The sequence below is a fragment of the Lolium rigidum genome, chromosome 6 (assembly GCF_022539505.1).
Source record: "Lolium rigidum isolate FL_2022 chromosome 6, APGP_CSIRO_Lrig_0.1, whole genome shotgun sequence".
In the NCBI taxonomy this organism is placed as follows: Eukaryota; Viridiplantae; Streptophyta; class Magnoliopsida; order Poales; family Poaceae; genus Lolium; species Lolium rigidum.
This window is the reverse complement of record NC_061513.1, coordinates 115,419,123-115,438,182: the sequence shown is the minus strand read 5'-3', so window position 1 is coordinate 115,438,182 and position 19,060 is coordinate 115,419,123. Positions and strand designations below refer to the sequence as shown.

The 19,060-nt window shown below is 41.8% G+C and overlaps 2 protein-coding genes across 8 annotated transcripts in view; both read left to right on the top strand.

Annotated features, from left to right (window-relative positions):
• The first annotated feature begins 2,813 nt into the window (after window positions 1-2,813).
• LOC124665928 (pentatricopeptide repeat-containing protein At5g56310-like) lies at window positions 2,814-4,672 on the top strand. The gene is made up of 2 exons (XM_047203284.1): window positions 2,814-4,233; window positions 4,356-4,672. The coding sequence occupies exon 1, from the start codon at window positions 3,043-3,045 to the stop codon at window positions 3,976-3,978; it is 936 nt and encodes a 311-aa protein (XP_047059240.1). The 5' UTR covers window positions 2,814-3,042; the 3' UTR covers window positions 3,979-4,233; window positions 4,356-4,672.
• Window positions 4,673-4,975: 303 nt separating this feature from the next.
• Window positions 4,976-19,060, top strand: part of LOC124665927 (formamidase-like) — a 30,449-nt gene continuing 16,364 nt past the window's right edge. The window contains exons 1-8 of one of the 7 annotated variants that reach the window (XM_047203279.1): window positions 11,862-12,995; window positions 13,113-13,424; window positions 13,533-13,770; window positions 13,848-14,038; window positions 15,037-15,272; window positions 15,495-15,738; window positions 15,826-15,933; window positions 16,743-17,100. In XM_047203279.1, the coding sequence (XP_047059235.1) occupies window positions 13,206-13,424; window positions 13,533-13,770; window positions 13,848-14,038; window positions 15,037-15,272; window positions 15,495-15,738; window positions 15,826-15,933; window positions 16,743-16,814 (1,308 nt within the window). In that variant the 5' untranslated portion in view covers window positions 11,862-12,995; window positions 13,113-13,205 and the 3' untranslated portion in view covers window positions 16,815-17,100. Of the gene's footprint in view, window positions 5,351-5,459; window positions 5,698-5,774; window positions 5,966-7,018; window positions 7,255-9,052; window positions 9,297-9,383; window positions 9,492-11,728; window positions 12,996-13,112; window positions 13,425-13,532; window positions 13,771-13,847; window positions 14,039-15,036; window positions 15,273-15,494; window positions 15,739-15,825; window positions 15,934-16,742; window positions 17,101-19,060 lie in introns of those variants that run through there. The other 6 variants (XM_047203282.1, XM_047203283.1, XM_047203276.1 and 3 more) reach the window with 6 other exon arrangements.

Genomic DNA, 19,060 nt, shown 5'->3' with positions numbered 1-19,060 from the left:
TACGTATTGTATATGTTTGCGCCTGGAAATAAGAAACCATTTCTTCGTGTGAGTGAATGTTCTAGTTAACCTGAAACTTTCTTCCCCATAACAGATTGTTCAGCACCAAACCGGAGCGCCTACTTGGACTAATTCCGTGCTCCCTCATCTCTGAGATCACGCCTTCGCCTCGGTGCACCGGCATTGCAAGTACGCAAGCAAGGGGGGGCTTAGGTGTCCTCCGTCAGCACACACCGCGCCTCCAGCAGAGCCATGTACATAGCCTATGCCTTGTCCAGCTAACGCTTCCTGCCATACGCTTCTATGAGCAGGTTGTAGCAGATGATGTCCGGACGGGAGGAGCTCCGGAGGACGATCCATTCGCAGACCTACAAACAGTTCTGAGAAATCACACATCAAAATGTTGATCAGAGCTTAGACGCAATGAATGATGTCAGTGGTGCTAGTTTGGGGTCCTATCGATATGATCAGATCCCACCGTGGGATCAGCCGGAGCCGGATGGCGATGTTGAGGATGTCGTCCAACAAAGTTGTGTGTGGACAGTGAAAGGGATGGTATACATCAATTACAAGATCTTGGCAACGTCTAGACAAGTTCTAGGATTTCATGTGCCCTCGGACCGATCATGGGGAAGATTTGATCCACTTCCAACCACGGCCTCTCATTGCACCTCCTACATGAGGCTTGAAGCTATTAAACACATTTCTATAACGAAATCTCAAAAAGCAAAGTCTCTTGGTTTCAGAACTTGACACGACCGTAAATCGAGAAAAGGATGGACAATTACCTCTTTTCCGGAATATGTTCTTTCCATCGAATGTCCTCCCTGAATTGTCTTCGTAAATGTAGGCGCATTCACACTTCTTCTTCCTTTCGCTGTATCCATATGAATTCACCCTCTTCGTTATGCAGGGAAGTTCCTTGTTGGATGTTTCGCTGCAACAGTATTCGCCATCTTGGTCCCGCGACCGGAGGATAATACAATGGAGCCTCTATCCTTAACCTCGCAATTTAGCAAGTGGAAAAATGAAAGTACAACTGCGAACAAAGTACGGTGGAGGAAAATAGTTTTTACAACGAACATAATTAGTGAATTAGACAAATCCCCGACAACTATTGCTAGTCACTCAAGGACACAATTGATTTTTTAAGAAAAGCAAATTCCCTCTCCTCTTCGCTACCCCTTCCGCTTCCAGCCTTCCGGTGCATTTTTTCACTTGTTGATAAAAATCTAATAAGTCAACAGAGACACAGTGAGCTGCAGCAAGAAATATATAAGCAATTTGATAACGGAACTTTGATAATTCAACAATTTTGCTTATGTTTGATGACCTGTGTGGGCGAACAAGAAAGGTCGATGTAGTTGAAGTGGTGAACTGCGGGCGAGCTGGTGCGTATAGGTCAAGGCGCGCGGATAACATTGCTGCTGCTACCGTCACCGCCACGTTGTTGATCTGTCTGACCGCGGAGGCGTGGTCCGCATGCCCGCCGCCGCGCTCTCGCCTCGCCGGTGGCACGGGCGGAGATGAGGGCCGACAGAAGTGTGGAGAGAAAGAGGTCGGGGGGGGGGGGGGGCATAGAAATATGGTTCGTATTTTCCGATCTCGGCGATATATGGGGCAATTGCCAATATATGGTATGTACTGATCTGATATTTGGTGTGTTGATGAAAATTGATTGATTAATTCGTGGTTTTAGGCAGGAAATCATAGCAATAGACAAGCAAAAGGAAAGGAGACATGAATGGAAACCATTCTCGTGGTTCTGGGCGTTCCTAAGTTGAAATGTTTTAGTTTTGGCCGGTGACCTCCAAACGTAGATTGTGCTGAAATCATGTAGTTATTGTATGCGTTCAATCAACTGAAATCATTGAGAATCGATGTATGTGTTTTTGTGGGAGGGTAAAATAGTCATATGAAAAATATGTAGGACGAAACCTTTTTATATCAAAAATGGTCATATGGGAGGGTAAAATGATCATGCGTTGAAAACTTGCGGGCTAAACTTGCGGAATTTTTGTTACGGGCTAAGGTGGAGACGTGTGATTGGATGTTTCCTTGGGCAGTTGCTCCGCCTAAATCCTCCAGGCCAATACGTGATTCACACGTCAGCCGTAGGATTATGTACGTAAGGATCTGCCCATAACTCTAGCATTATATAGTAGAGATAGAGAATAGTATAGATAGAGATATAGTAGAGAAATGTCCGAGGAAGGTAATTTGTGAGATTACCATAGCGTGATTTCTGGGCTGATGATTTCTAAAGCGGTCTAGGCTGATTAAATGCGCGAGTTGATATTCTGGGAAAGTTAGGATGACCAAAGTGCTGGATTACAGCGTAAGTGATATTGACTGATTGATTGCTGGATTGCAAGGGGCATTTGATGGATGTGATTGTAACATGTTCGTTTTTTTAAGTAGTAGAGAAAACGAAACTCGATACAGGGCCCACGGAGTCCAGACGAGCCAAGCGAAAACAGGGCAGCGAGCGAAACCACGCACCCCGCCATTATGACGGCCCGCCTCCCGCCGCCCCTCCGCCCGTCCTCGGCGACGCCGCCGCCTCCCGCCGCCACGCGCACGCTGCACGCGATCAACACCTGCACCTCCTCCGCCGCGCTCGCGCCCCTCCGCGACGCCATCCTCCGCGAGCCCGCCCTGCTGCGCTCCACCACCGTCGTCTCCGCCTTCTTCCTCGCCTGCGGCCGCCTCCGCCACCTCAGCCCCGCGCTCTCCCTCTTCGCCTCCTTCTCCCGCCCCCACGTCTTCCTGTTCAACTCCATCCTCCGCTCCCTCCAGCCCGGCCCCGACTGCTCCCCGCTCCCGCTTTTCCGCCGCTTCCTCGGCCTCGGCGTCCGCCCCAACCGCTACACCTTCCCGCCTCTGCTCACCTCCCTTTCCTCCCTCAGCGACCTGAGAGCCGTGCATTCTCAGGTGGCAAAATCCGGCTTCTCGCGCGACATCCACGTCCGCAACGCCCTCCTCGCGCGTTACGCCGCGTGCGACCCAGACTTGGCCCACGCAGAGCAGCTGTTCGACGAAATGACCCGGCCGGACGTCGTCGCCTGGACCACCATGATCACCTCATACAAGAATCGCGGCCGCACCTTTCAGGCCCTGGCCACGTTCCGGCGGATGCTGGCTGCTTCTGTCGCCCCCAACCGCGTCACCATGGTCGCTGCACTTGGCGCATGTGCGGCCCATGGAGCCGTCGAAACCGGCACTTGGATCCATGAGTACGTGCAGAAGCAGGGATGGGAGCTGGATGTTGTACTAGGCACTGCACTCGTAGACATGTATGGGAAATGTGGGCACGTCGTGGACGGGGTGCGTGTATTCTCAGAAATGGCCGAGAGGAATGTGTACACTTGGAACTCTATCATTGGAGCGCTTGCTCTTGCTCAGAATGGCACAATGGCTGTGCAGTGGTTCTACAGGATGGAGGCTGATGGCGTCCGGCCAGATGCAGTGACGCTCATTTGTGTTCTTTGTGCGTGTGCCCATGCTGGCTTTGTTGACATTGGGAGGAAAATATTTCACATGATCGTGCAAGGGGAGTATGGGTTTCAACCTGGGATCAAGCACTATGGATGCATGGTTGATCTTCTTAGTCGCTCTGGACACCTGGATGATGCCTTCAGTGTTGTTGAGACGATGCCATCACAGCCAAATGCAGTCATCTGGGGCCTACTGTTGCGGGGTTGCAAAGCTCATGGTGACTCACAGTTGAGTGAACATGTGATGCGAAGGTTGGTGGAGTTGGAGCCTGAGAATGCTTCACATTATGTGCTGTTATCAAATTTATATGCTGAGACAGGGAGATGGCAGGAGGCTGAGGAGATCTTGCAGTGGATGAAGAAGAATGGATTGAGGAAGGATGCAGGCTGGAGCCTCAGGATGTTAGGAGACAGGCTGTTGTCACCAAAGTTTGACAGCCCGAAGCTAATGTTGCCGATCCAAGGATCTTTTGTACAGTAACACAGGTAAAAAAATATATATTACTGATGGGTGGAATGTTTTTCGCGAGGAATGTTGGAAGGCGGATCACTGTGTACCATAGAGAAGTAGGACCTTGCTCTCACTCCGAGCTGGGAAGTCAAGGACTTAAGATCATGGACGTTGATTGGGAGCAAGAATTGTGGAAACATGTGGTTGGGATTCCTACATCATTGTGGGATAGGTGCCAAAGATATGGGCTTGCTTTGGACACACATGTCTGTTCGATGTGAAGAGGTGTGTTAAGGCTACATTATTGTTAGTTACTGCTGATAATGTGAATATAGACATGAATAATAAATGTTAATATTTTGGGAAGCAGATAAGCCTTTAACTCCTATTTCACTCAAATTTTGAAGGTTAAGGCCCTTTTTGACGAAAAGAAGAAGAATAATTGGATTATCAATCTGAATTATGCAACTGAGTTTTGTTGCTCAGTTGTAAAATTAATATAGTTGCATCCTTGGCTCCATGTAATATTTGGAAGTTGTAATCCTGAGGTTTGCAAGGCTGTTCACCACTCTTTAACAGAAGAACATTGTCACTACTGTTATTAGTTATAGAGTTTGCTTCTTTGAAGAAAGAATAAATTTCTAATTGACTACTAGTAAATTGTAGAGTTGGTGCAGAAGTAGACATAATTAATGTGTTCCTAATATTAGGGGCTTCTTCAATTTGTGACGGGATGCATCTTGAGATTATATTTGAATATTGCCATAAAAGCTAACTGCATGCTCAGTAGCATAAGTCATGCATGACGCAGCCTCTGGAAAATACAAATGAATAAGACAACCCAAGTAGTTGGTACTGCTTTGGATCAGAAATTATCTCACCTTCTTAGCTCTGGATGGCCTATAGAGATTTGAGGGACCAGCAGGAATATTCTTACTTGATGGTGACCCAGTTATGAATTAGTAATCACTTCTGAGTATTCACTATTATTGCTAGGTAAAGATGTGTCTAATTCTTGGAAGCACCACCGTTCATATGTCAATGTTCTTTCAAAGTGGGTCCTTTGATTTTTCTGTCTTTGCTTGTTTGGCTTCAGTGTGACACTTTATCGAAGTTGATATGTACCATGTTAAGATGAATGGAGCTTACAAAAGGGTGACGCTCTGAAGTTACATAACAAAGCATGGCTCCTCTGACTCCCAGACTTGTAGTGCCCATAGATGTGAAGAAGAAGCCTTGGGAGCAAAAGGTTCATCTCCATAACCGCTGGCATCCAGATATCCCTCCTGTTGCTGATGTAACTGAAGGGGAATTATTCCGTGTTGAGATGGTCGATTGGACTGGAGGACGGGTTAGAGATGATGACTCCGCAGATGATATCAAGTTTCTGGATCTCACAATTGTAAGTAGACATATTTCTTTACGGAAGATAATTTGTTTGATGTTTTCTTTATTGTAGTATTATCATTAATAACAAGATTAGTGCCAAACTGAATATAGATTTTCCACAGACTCATTATCTTAGTGGCCCCTTCAGAATAGTTGATGCTGAAGGGGTTCCAGCTTCACCTGGTGATCTTCTCGCGGTAGAGATCTGCAATCTCGGTCCGCTTCCTGGTGATGAGTGGGGTTATACTGGAATATTCGAAAGGGAGAATGGAGGTGGATTCTTAACTGACCACTTCCCAAGTGCAAGAAAAGCTATTTGGTATTTTGAAGGAATTTATGCATACTCCCCTCAGATACCTGGTAAGAGTTCTTGCTATTGCTTTGAATGAAGCGTTTCAACTTTAAATCATCCAATAGCTCCATTTTGTGTATACCAGGCGTTCGGTTTCCGGGTTTAACTCATCCGGGTATAGTGGGAACTGCACCATCAGTTGAACTTCTTAATATATGGAATGAAAGGGAAAGGAAATTGATTGAGACAAGTCACGAGTCTCTGAAACTGTGTGAAGTTCTACACCAGAGGCCCCTTGCTAACTTACCAACCTCTGAAAATTGCTTACTTGGAAAGGTATGATCTGCTGCCTGATTACTGGTTTCACTTTAACTTCAAGGATCAAATAAAAGATTATTCGTAGTATTATAAATTATGTCATTTGTTTCACGTGGCCCAGAATTCCAGTACAGCAATTTTACACGGATACATTAATCTAGGAGATCTAAAGTATTTTTGCTAGAAAAACAGGGTTGATGCTCTGTCTTCCTTGCATTAATGAAACCAGCATGAGTTTTACAATGTGAAGGATCTCAGGCACACAGGGATTTATCTGCGCTAGACTGAAGTTTAAGATGTATCCAGACACCACTGAAAAAACTGAAAGATAACATATTGTTTTCTACTGCTAAACGTTTTTGTCAGACAATGAACAGACACGTGTGCATCACATAGCTACATAATGGTTAATTTTGTTGCCTGGGACCCGGATCATCTTTAGCGCCCATTCAATCCTCTCAGGTGATCCTCATTAGTTGGCCTCGCTTCTTCTCCACCAGAAAAATACAGCGATCTATCAGCTTAGATTGTGTATCCTTGGTCCTTGCACAGAATATTCCATCACTACACCAAGTCCATCCGTGCAGTATGCTCCTCCAGCAGCACCCGTGATAATGCATATCATTCTTTAGCTTTTTGTGACATCCTGGGCCAGATCTTAATAGGATTGATAGGATACTCATACCAACAAGTTGTAACTTCTTTTCCGAAGCTCATCTCCAAAGAACCTCCAGGTTAAGCGTGCTTGCCCTATAAAACAGCCGAGCTACATGAGGCAATCACTATTAAACACCACATAAAGCCTTTAATCACCACACAGTCAAACAACAGTTGGGGAATAGTAAACAACTGAGGTCATCAACCTGACCCCCTTCCATTGACGTCTGTCGTTAGCGACGAGATAGAAGAAAATATTGATTTCTGGAACAACCCCATCAAAAATATCACAGCTGCATAAATAGACTGAACAGATCAACTGAATATCTTCCTGAAGATGCTAATTGCCAAACAGGAAAAATACGATATTTTGTCTAGAATGGGTATTGTTGACAATGCATGCAATGTGTGCAGATTCAAGAAGGGACAGCTGAATGGCAAATAATTGCAAATGAAGCAGCAAGAACTATTCCTGGAAGAGAGAATGGGGGGAACTGTGACATAAAGAATCTAAGCAGAGGTTCCAAAGTTTATCTACCAGTATTTGTTGATGGAGCAAATTTGAGTACTGGTGATATGCACTTCTCCCAAGGTGATGGTGAAGTCTCGTTTTGTGGAGCAATAGAAATGAGTGGATTCCTTGAGCTAAAGTAATTACCTTTGTTCTTCTCTACACTTTTCAATACTTCTGTTATTGCTTTTAAATGTGCCTGGTATCTAATAGTTGTCCACTGGACCTCTTGCTCAGAGGGTGGACCAAAACAGCCAGTCACAACAAACCAGATCCATTAATGCAAGATAACTTTTGATTATTAGGTTTTGTAGGATCATGCTCATGCACCAAACGAATTCACCCAAAAGCATAAGTAGATGGAGATCATCCAGACTCCGTCAGGCCTTACATGTGGGATGGATGAAGGCCACAAATAATTTTATTAAATACTTCCTCCCGCCCAAATTACTCAAGACCTCTTGGCTATGGTACCATATTAAATTCATGCACCAGCTGGTTCACCTAAGACTTCAAACCTAATGGAGATTGGTGGGCAATGTATATCAACACTTCGCGTCACATTGGACAACTATGAGATACCAGGCACATTTAAAAGCAATAACAGAAGTATTTAAATACTGAGTTGGCCGGGTCTTGAACTTGAGATCCCATTCCAATGTCTGAGATATCAGGGTAGAAGGGTGCATGCAATTCTACTTCAAACCTTAGACGATGGAATGGGATCGATGTAAGCCGTAAATATTTTTATTAAATACTGAGTTGGCCGGGTCTTGAACTTGAGATCTCTTGGCTCTGGTACCATGTAGAATTGCATGCACCAAACCAGTTCACCCAAAAGTCTAAGCTGATGGATAAAGGTGGACAATTAATACTTCAACAGGTTTACAATCCTTAACTGAGACTAGCAAAGTGCACACACCGAATCCAAAATAAACGAATTTGTGCTCACAAACCTGAAAAATAATTCCATTGGAGGAGAAAGCTGTCAGATGGAATACTCATGATGAAATGATTGCGAGGTACTTCAATGGATACCATTCGATCCTTTGCCATTATCCTGGTACATGTTAGATTGTAAGAAGCTAGAACCCTCTAGATAAGGTGCCGAGTTTGACTCTCTGCTGCCCCAGTATTTTATTTCTGCCTATTTTTGCATAAGGTCTCCATGTAAGAGTACAGGAGGGTGAGTGAACTAACCACTAACTCAAAACATTTAAAAGCAAGAAATAAATTAGGCCAGCACACTAGCAGGAAGCATCTCGATGGCTGTTTGCTTGTGACTTTTAGATGTTTAACACAGAGTAGCAGATATATTAAGTTTCATGCACCAACCATTGAACCAAAGGTCTGAACTGATGGAGAAAGCTGTGCAATCCACTTATGCTTCAACACCCTGTCTCATGTGTTTTTCGATAAGGCCTAAACATGAACAGAAAGAGGGCAAGCAAATTTTTAATCTAAATTGTGAAAACCGAGACACAAACCCAAATATACCGTATTAAGTTTCATGCACCAACTAGTAGAGCCAAACATCTGAACTGACCGAGAAGATTGTGCAATCCACATATACTATAACAAGATGGAGATAGAAATATAAATGATATCACTTCATTGGATCAAGCAGTACTACTCTAAGCCACAAGACCTACAATAGCCACCACAATGGTTTAATGTGTTATGTCTTCATAGAATTACTTTGCTGATGCTTCTGTCGCACAGGCAATTATTTGTTGGGATCCGACTTACCCCACTATTACATAAATTTATTTCTAACCACACTGCTAACTCATAGCTTACCTGACAAAACACAGTTGATTCACTTCGCAAGACTTACTAATTTGCTGGTTGGATTAAAAGAAATTCTCCTCATGCAGATTTGCTTCTCGCAGCATGCTTGTGAATTTCCACTAATATCACTGTCACGTTTTATATAGATGTGAAATTATAAGAGGTGGGATGAAGGAATACTTGACTCCTGTTGGTCCGACAGCACTTCATGTGAATCCTATCTTTGAGATAGGTCCAGTGGAGCCACGCTTCTCAGAATGGTTAGTCTTTGAGGGAATCAGTGTAGATGAATCTGGGAAACAGCATTTCCTTGATGCATCAGTTGCCTACAAACGTGCAGTTCTGAATGCCATTGAATACCTTTCCAGATTTGGGTACTCTAAGGAGCAGGTAGGCAGTAGGGTTATTAATTGTCATCCTGTAACAGTCATGCAAAAGGAACGCTATCTGAAGTACCTAACTTTGGGTTATATGCAGGTCTATCTTTTACTATCTTGCTGTCCATGTGAGGGTAGGATATCTGGAATAGTAGACGCCCCTAATGCAGTGGCCACACTTGCCATTCCTACAGCAATATTTGACCAGGTATCTTTCAATAGCTCAACAGAAGTCTTTGGACATTTTAAATGATGTGCATTATATCTGTTGTGGTGCCCTTTACATCTTTTTAGTAAGAACAGAACAACAGGCGTGATTCATGCCTTTGGTCTGATCTTGGATCCAATTCAAGTCTTCCGTGCTACATTGTTTGGAGAAACCAAAGAGTGGCATCCGCTGACAATTAGTAAAGAGATGCGTGTAGGTTTTATGTAGCACAGCAGATCAATATCGATACTGATAGGTTTAACCAAAAGCATTGTAGATATGTGCTGTTATGACCGGCCTTACGTACAGCTGGAGGAAGCCGGATAGTGGGCCTAATTAGGGGCTTAGCCCAAGTTATCTCTATTTCCTTAGCTTATATAAACATCTGTAATCACACGTTTGGATTTACGCAATAAACATATTTGTTGCCGACTCCCTCAGGAGTCGGAGTCCTAAACCCTAGCCGCCTCCCCCTGAGCCATCACCGCCTCCTCAACCGCGCGGCCACGGCGCCATCACGCCGCGTCCGCGCCAAGCTCCTCGCCCTCCTCCCTTCCACCCCTATAACCTAAGGCCGAGGCCTGGTAGGATCCTAGTTCCTATCATGTGCCCAGTTATGATGAGCGACAGTAGAGAAAATAAAATAAAAATAAAACAGAAGTAAGATCCGGTACTTGCTTTCACACACTTCTACTATATTTTAGGTAATATAGCGCTCTGTGATCAAGACTCCGAGTCCATAGCGCATCTCCTGTTGAGATGCTCCTTTTCGCAGCAAATCTGGTTCGACGTGTGTAGCAGGCTAAACCTACAGGCATGCATACCAGACTGCAACAGCGAGTTCAGCACCTGGTTTGAGACCGCCACGATAAATGCACAGAGCTCAGTTCGGAAGGGTGCCAAGTCGATTATCATCCTAATCATGTGGAGACTCTGGAAAACTCGGAATGATGCAGTCTTCAAAAACACTGCACCTAACAGGCAGGACCTGGTCATTTCGATACTGGAGGAAGCTAAGCTGTGGATGATAGCCGGCGCAAAAGCCCTGCGTCGGCTCCCCTTACACGCTAGACCTCCCGATGTAGAACCCCCCTAAAGTCCCTAGGACTAACAAAGTTAGCCCTGTACAGTTTTCTTTCTTTCTTTCTTGTTTTCCTTTGTAGCTCTGCTACTCCGTGTATGCTCCCGTCTTCTCGACGGTTTTCTTCTAATATATTATGACGCATGCTTTGGCATGTGTTCGAGAAAAAATATTTTAGGTAATATGATCCTTTAGTCACATGTGTTGTAGTAGTTTCTAGCATGTTCTAGCTATAAGTTGTAACTAGGATATTTGTATCTCTTTTCCTAGTTTATATAATGTTCGCTAGAACACTCTAGTTGTTATTAGAGCTAAGTAGTGAAGACTCATGCAGCCTATAAATAGAGGTCCAACCTCTACATATGTAATCGGACTATGTACCCACCACCTATCCAATAAATGAAACCTTGTGTTTTTATCTTAGATCTTGGACTAGATGTTGTGTGTTGACAGTTTTGGACTAAACTCTTGACAGCTCCGCCCATAGAGCGATATCTAGCTCAGCACGTTGGAGTGGTTCCTTCAACATTTGTGCTGTCCACATTGTAGCAGCAAGGCGGAGTTTGTTCCTCCACAATCTTGTGCTGCTTCATTTACTCCCTCAAATTGTTGGTCTAATCAGTAATCCGCTGGGCTGATGTAGTGTATATGTATACTCGTTGCTTTCTCCATTTGCTTAAGCTGTGTGGGTAAGCCTGACTTAACTTGGTGGGTGTGCATCATAAAATTATTTTCTTTTAACTCAAAACCTTATAGCATCCATTTGTTGCCTCTAAGGCGGAATCACTTGCAATTATTTCTCTCAGATAGTTACAGTTAAGGGCAAACTAGAGGTAGACCAACTTATAGTCTGTAAAAAATCCCTTCCTGATCACTCAAAAAAAAAAAAATCCCTTCCTGAAGTTTGAACGAGGAACTCGTGAATAGGGGGAAAAGTAGCGCACAGAGACATTTCAAATTTGCTGACTGATTATTCTTGGCCAGTTTCTAGTCATTTTCTCGGCGTTATTCATATTTTCGAAAATGCAAAGGGGCTCCTAGTTATAATGAAAAATCATGTTTCAGGAGAGTATCTCCTTCATTGGTAGGCAATTTCAAGATTATGAGTATTTTTTGCTATAAACTCCAGTGAATGATATTTCAATTGTTAACATAGGATATAAGGCCAAAACGCTTGGGGCATGGACCAAAATTGAGAAGAATTCCGGATGTACTGAGATGCACGTACGATGGGCACCTTCCTGCAACACAAGACCAAAGTGGAACAGTGGCACCACAGTGATAAATATCTAAAAGTTAATCCATGATGATCATGTTTACACTCGTAATAATAAATATAAATAATCATCTATGTACGTGCAACATGTAATGTGAATCAGTAGTTGCAGTATGTGATTTTTGTTGCTCATTTGTAAAAGTAATATATTTGCATGCTTGGTTCCATGTAATATTTTTAAGTGTTAACCCTGAGGTTCACGAGGCTGTTCATCACTTTAAAACAAAAGAGCGTTCTTGCTGCTTTATTAGTTATAGAGTTTGCTTCTTGGAATGAAGAATAAAATTTTAATTGACTACATGTAAATTGTATATTTGGTGCAGAATTAGACATAATTAATCTGTTCCTAATATTAGAGGCTTCTTCAATTTGTGATGTGATGCACCTTCAGATTATATTTGAATATTGCCATAAAAGCTAACTGCACGCTCAGTAGCATAAGTCATGCATGACACAAGCCTCTGAAAAATACAAATGAATAAGACAGCCCAAGTAGTTGGTACCGCTTTGGACAATTAATGATATCTCGCCGTCTTAGCTCTGGATAGCCTATTAATAAGCCTCTGAATAATACAAATGAATAAGACAACCCAAGTAGTTGGTACGGTACCGCTTTGGACAATTAATAATATCTCGCCGTCTTAGCTCTGGATGGCCTATTAATAATGTATGTGTGATTGTTGTCTAGATTACTAAAATGTTATGGCAGTTGGGTACATTTTTTTCATTCCATTTTCCATGTTTGTTTGAAGTTATAAGATGATGTGACAATTTTATATAATATTTTCTTTGCTTTTTATTAATTGTATGTCATGTAATCATTCAGATATTCAACATTTACACAAGAAATCATTTTCAAACATGTATCATGATCATACTCTCATACAAATGCAATACATCACTTTAACCATCGAAACAGGATTTGGTATTCAACTAGGATATCAATTCTATGTACCAAATATCTGAACACCCAAACAGAAATATTGGCATTGATCTCAATTGGAATATCCCAGGATATTAATATTTCACCGAATGGAATGCCAAGCCTGCCAATACAAACATCCAAATGCCAACATGAATATTCTTACTTGATGGTGACCAAGTTATGAATTATTAATCACTCCTGAGCATTCACTATTATTGCTAGGTAAAGATGCGTGTAACTCTTGGAAGCACCACCATTCATATGTTAATGTGCTTTCAAAGTGGATGTATATCTAATTGTCTTCCTTGGATTTTTCTGTCTTTGTTCGTTTGCCTTCAGTGTGCCTCGCCATGGAAGTTGATATGTAACATATTAAGATGCACCGAGCTTACAAAAGGATGAAGCTCTGAAGTTGAAGTAACATAACAAAGCATGGCTCCTCTGACTCCAAGACTTGTAGTGCCCATAGATGTGAAGAAGAAGCCTTGGGAGCAAAAGGTTCATCTCCATAACCGCTGGCATCCAAATATCCCACCTGTTGCTGATGTAATTGAAGGGGAATTATTCCGTGTTGAGATGGTCGATTGTACTGGAGGACGGGTTAGAGATGATGACTCCGCAGATGATATCAAGTTTCTGGATCTCACAATTGTAAGTAGACATTTTCTTTATGCAAGAGATTTTGTTTGATGTTCTATTTATTGTTGTATTGTCATTAAAAACAATACTGGTGCCAAACTGAATATAGATTTTCCACAGGCTCATTATCTTAGTGGCCCCTTTAGAATAGTTGATTCTGAAGGGGTTCCAGCTTCACCCGGTGATCTTCTTGCGGTAGAGATCTGCAACCTTGGTCCGCTTCCTGGTGATGAGTGGGGTTATACTGGAATATTTGAAAGGGATAATGGAGGTGGATTCTTAACGGACCACTTCCCAAGTGCAAGAAAAGCCATTTGGTATTTTGAAGGAATCTATGCATACTCCCCTCAGATTCCTGGTAAGAGTTCTTGCTATTGCTCTTAATGAAGCGTTTCAACTTTAGATTATTCAATAGCTCCATTTCGTGTATACCAGGTGTTCGGTTTCCGGGTTTAACTCATCCGGGTATAGTGGGAACTGCACCATCAGTCGAACTTCTTAATATATGGAACGAAAGGGAAAGGAAATTGACCGAGACAAGTCATGAGTCTCTGAAACTGTGTGAAGTTCTGCACCAGAGGCCCCTTGCTATCTTACCAACCTCCGAAAACTGCTTACTTGGAATGGTATGACCCACTGCCTGATTAATGGTTTCACTTTAACTCCAAGGTTTAAATCAAACATTATTTGTAGCATTTATAAATTAGGTTATATTTCTTACGTGGCCCAGAATTCCAGCACAATAATTTTACACGCATATGTTAATCTAGGAAATCTAAGATATTTGTGTTAAGAAACAGGGTTGATCCTCCGTCTTCTTTGCATTAATGAAACCAGCATGAGTTTTACAGTGTGATGGATCTCAGGCAGAGGGATTTATCTGCCCTAGACTGAAGTTAAAAGTGTATGCAGACATCACTGAAAAAACTAAAAGATAACATATTGTTTTCTACTGCTAAATGTTTTTGTCGGATAGTGAACAGCGACGTGTGCATCACACAGCTACATAAACAAATCATCTTCGGCGTTCCCCCAGGTGATCCTCATTACTTCACCTCCCTTTTCCACTAGAGAAATACAGTGTTCTATCAGCTGAGATTGTGTATCCTTGCATAGAATATCCCATCACTGCATCGGGTTCATCCATGTAGTATGCTCCTCCAGCAGCACCCCTGAAAACACACATCATTCTTTAGCTTCTGTAAACTCCATAAAACAGCCGAGCTACACGAGTCATTCACTATTAAACACCAGACCAAGTTCGTACTTCGTAGTTACCACACAATCAAAGAACAAGCGGGGAATAGTAAACAACTGACGTTATCAACATGACCTCTTCTACTGACGCCTATCGCTAGCCACGAGCCAGAAGAAATTATTGATTTGTGAGATACTGTAAGGTCCCATACTGCAGGGGTGTAGATAGGAAAAATCCCACCAAAACTATCACAACTGCATAGATATACTGACTAGATCAACTCAACATACTTCAGAAGATTGTAAATTTCCATACAGGAAAAAAAAGATTCACCGGCAGGCTTGGAACGCCACATGTTCATTGATAATCTGTTTAGAATTTGTATTATTAAAGAGCTATCCTTGACAATGCTTACAACACGTGCAGATTGAAAAAGGGACTGCTGAATGGCAAAAGATTGCAAACGAAGCAGCAAGAACTATTCCTGGAAGAGAGAACGGGGGGAACTGTGACATTAAGAATCTAAGCAGAGGTTCCAAAGTTTATCTACCAGTATTTGTTGAAGGAGCAAATTTGAGTACTGGTGATATGCACTTCTCCCAAGGTGACGGTGAAGTCTCATTTTGTGGAGCAATAGAAATGAGTGGGTTCCTTGAGCTAAAGTAATGGACTTTGTTCTTGTCTAAACTTTTCAATACTTATATATCTTTAAATGCGCCTGGTATCTCATAGTTGTCTATCGGACCTCTTGTTCCAGGGGTGGACCCAAACAACCAGTCACAACAAACCAGATCCATTAATGCAAGAGAACCTGACACCATGCGGATTTGCTTCTTGCATTGTGCTTGTAAAATTCCACTAATTCATTGTCGCATTTTGTGTAGGTGTGAGATTATAAGAGGTGGGATGAAGGAATACTTGACTCCTGTTGGTCCGACAGCACTTCATGTGAATCCTATCTTTGAGATAGGTCCAGTGGAGCCACATTTTTCAGAATGGTTAGTCTTTGAGGGCATCAGTGTAGATGAGACTGGGAAACAGCATTTCCTTGATGCATCAGTTGCCTTCAAGTGTGCAGTTCTGAATGCCATTGAATACCTTTCCAGATTTGGGTACTCCAAGGAGCAGGTAGGCAGTAGGGTTATTAATTGTCATCCTGTAAGAGTCATGTGAAAGTAACATTATCTGACCTTCTTAACTTTGGGTTATATGCAGGTCTATCTTTTACTATCATGCTGTCCATGTGAGGGTAGAATATCTGGAATAGTAGACGCTCCTAATGCAGTGGCGACACTTGCCATCCCTACAGCAATATTTGACCAGGTATCCTGCAATCGCTCAACAGAAATTCTTTTGGGCACTTTAAATGATGTGCATCGTATCTGTTGCACGATTATCTGTTCTTAATAAGGACAGAACTTCAAGGTTGCGATTTATGCTTTTGTCTGATCTTAGATCCAATTTAAGCTTTCATTGATATAACTTGTTTGGAGGAACCAAAGAGTGGCATCCGTTGCAATTAGTACATAGATGCATGTACGGTTTATGTATTACAGCAGGTCAATATCGATACTGGTATGTTTAACCAAAAGCACTTTAAGTATGTGCCCAGTTACTCCCTGAAATTGTGAGTCCAACCAGTAATCTGCTTAGCTGATGTGGTGGCATGCTGTATATATACATGTATCTAGACACTCGTTAGTTTCTCCATTTGCTTAAGTTGTCTGAGTAAGCCTGATTGCACTTGGTGGGTGATTTTGTTCATAAATTTATTCCTTTTAACTCAAAATCCTATAGCATCCAATTATTTTCTTTTTGGCGGAATCGCATGCAAATATCTCTCTTGACAGTTGCAGTTATGTTATAGCCTGTAAATATCATTTCCAGAAGTTTGCATGAAGTACTCACAAATATGGCGGCAAAGTAATGCGCAGAGACATCTCGAATTGCTGACTTTGTGATTAATCCTGGCCAGTTTCCAGTAATATTCAGAATAATTTGGCTGCCAGCATTATTCATATTCAAAAAGATGCAAAGGGGGCTGCTAGTTATAATGGCAAATCATGGATTCAATATTATGAGTATTTCTTTGTTATAAACTCCAGTGCATGACATTTCGATTGTTAATATAGGATATAAGGCCAAAACGCCTGGGGCATGGACCAAAATTGAGAAGAACTCCCGATGTTCTGAGGTGCACGTAGGATGGACACCTTCCTGCAACACAAGACCAAAATGGAACAGTGGCACCGTAGTGACAAACATCCAAAAATCAATCCACGATGAATATGTTTACACTGTATAATTACAAATATAAATAATCATCAACTGGCGTGCAACCTGTAGTGTGAACCAGTAGTTGCAATATGAGACTTGTGGACACTTGATAATTTATGTATCAGAGAATCCCCATATATGGAGACAGAGATATGCCATATAAGTTTCCTGTGTTTTTGGTTGTTGCAAATTTGTGCTATGTGGATCAGTCAATCATTTTGCTTGTTGTTACTACTTACTATTCTCCGGGCCTGATAATCTTGGGCTCCCTCTAGTCCTGTAGGAAAATGTGGAACACATAATCCGTTGGGTGTATGCATTATTAACTTGCAAGTGTGTATGGGGAAGAAAATCTCGGTCAGAATGTGAATTATGGGAGCTTGCTTTGGTTTGTCTCTTTTTTATATGCAAGCTATAGTTTTGAATCAACTTGTATATATCATTATCATTCGGAAATACTTTTGTACACTATTATTATCATTTCATAATTTAGAGCAACTATTAAGGGGGTTGGAAGGTCTGATTGAAGTCGGGAGTGAGATTTTAGCAGTAGTATAGTCTACTAAATCAATGGTGCGGTCACCATTTCTTTGAATCAAAGGTATCATATGTTGCAATAGTATAGTAGTATCAATCTGTATTGTAAAATTTAAGCTTGCCATACCAGAATGGTTTATGAGAGGAGTAGATGTTTTTCGTGCTCATGTTGAGATCACCACTGACGCTCCCTAACAAAACCAGAGAAAAGAAAATCATATATACAAGCACGTACGACAGTACATCAACAAACGTTAGATACCAGATAAGGCCGGTCTATCATGCATTTGGTCAAGAATGATGTTTCTGACTTAACATTGCATCCACACGCCACTTGATTCCACTTAAAAAATGACACCATAGATGCACATTGTAACTAACATAAGAGCATCTTCAGTCGCGTCCACAAACAATATTGGGGGAACCACGGACAAAAAATGCTCCCCACTCGCCGATCTAAAAAACTGAATGGTTGAAGAGCAATCAGCAGATCAATCAAGAGAGAATACTCGCCATGATAAACCCAGAAATCTGATACCATAGTTGTTGTTTTCCACTGCATATCTACTGGTTGAAGCTATTCTCGAAGTTTATTATTTCACACGGGCTGGTGGGCCGTTGTATATTTATCTCCTCACCGTGTGCCCCATCAGTTAGTACTTACTACCTCCATTCTGATGAATAAGGATTATAAATTTAGTCAAAAGTCAAATCTTACTAAGTTTGACCAAAGGCAAAAGAAATAATATAAACATCTACAACATAAAAAAATAGATTATATAGTGAATAAACTAATATTGATTTGGTATTGTAAATATTCATATTTTTACCTGTAAAATTGGTCAAACTTAGAGAATGTTGACTTGTAACTAAATTTATAAGCGTTATTCTTTTGAACAGAAGGAGTACAATTCTCTATGGCCGTTAATCTTGGGCTTCGTCTAGTCTTTTAGGAAGAATATGTAATCAGTAGGACCTATGCGTTATGAACTTGCAAGGTGTGTATGGGGAAGAATATCTCAGTCGGAATAGCTTGCTGTCGTTTATCTTTTATATGCAAACTGTAGTTTTGAATCAACTTGTACATATCATTACCATTTGATAGTTTAGAGCAACTATTAAGGGGTTAGAGGTCTGTTGGAAGTTGGGAGTTAGATTTTAGCAATACTATATAGTCATTCAATACTAAATCGATGGTGTCGCCACTATTTATTTTAATTAAAGGAATCATACTATAGGAGTATGTTTCAATAATATAGTACTACCAAAGTGTGGATTAACACCTAACTAAGCCTGCCATACAATAATGGGTTACAACGTCACACTATATCAAGTCAATGATAGATAGGCATGTAATCATCGAGGATGCCTGATATAAATATGGGTCGGGGCATGAGGATGTTTTTTCGTGATCTAGTAGCGATCAACACTGTCACCCCCTCTAACAAACCCAGAGAAAAAAAACATATGTTACGTCAGCAAAAGTCACGTAGTCAACAAGTCCGGTCTATTATGCACCAGACAAGAATCAACTTACCATTGCATACACACGCCACTTCATTTCACTTAAGAAATGACACCATAACATGATTATAGAGGATGATCGTGGGAAAGATGTGGATCATACCCACTACGA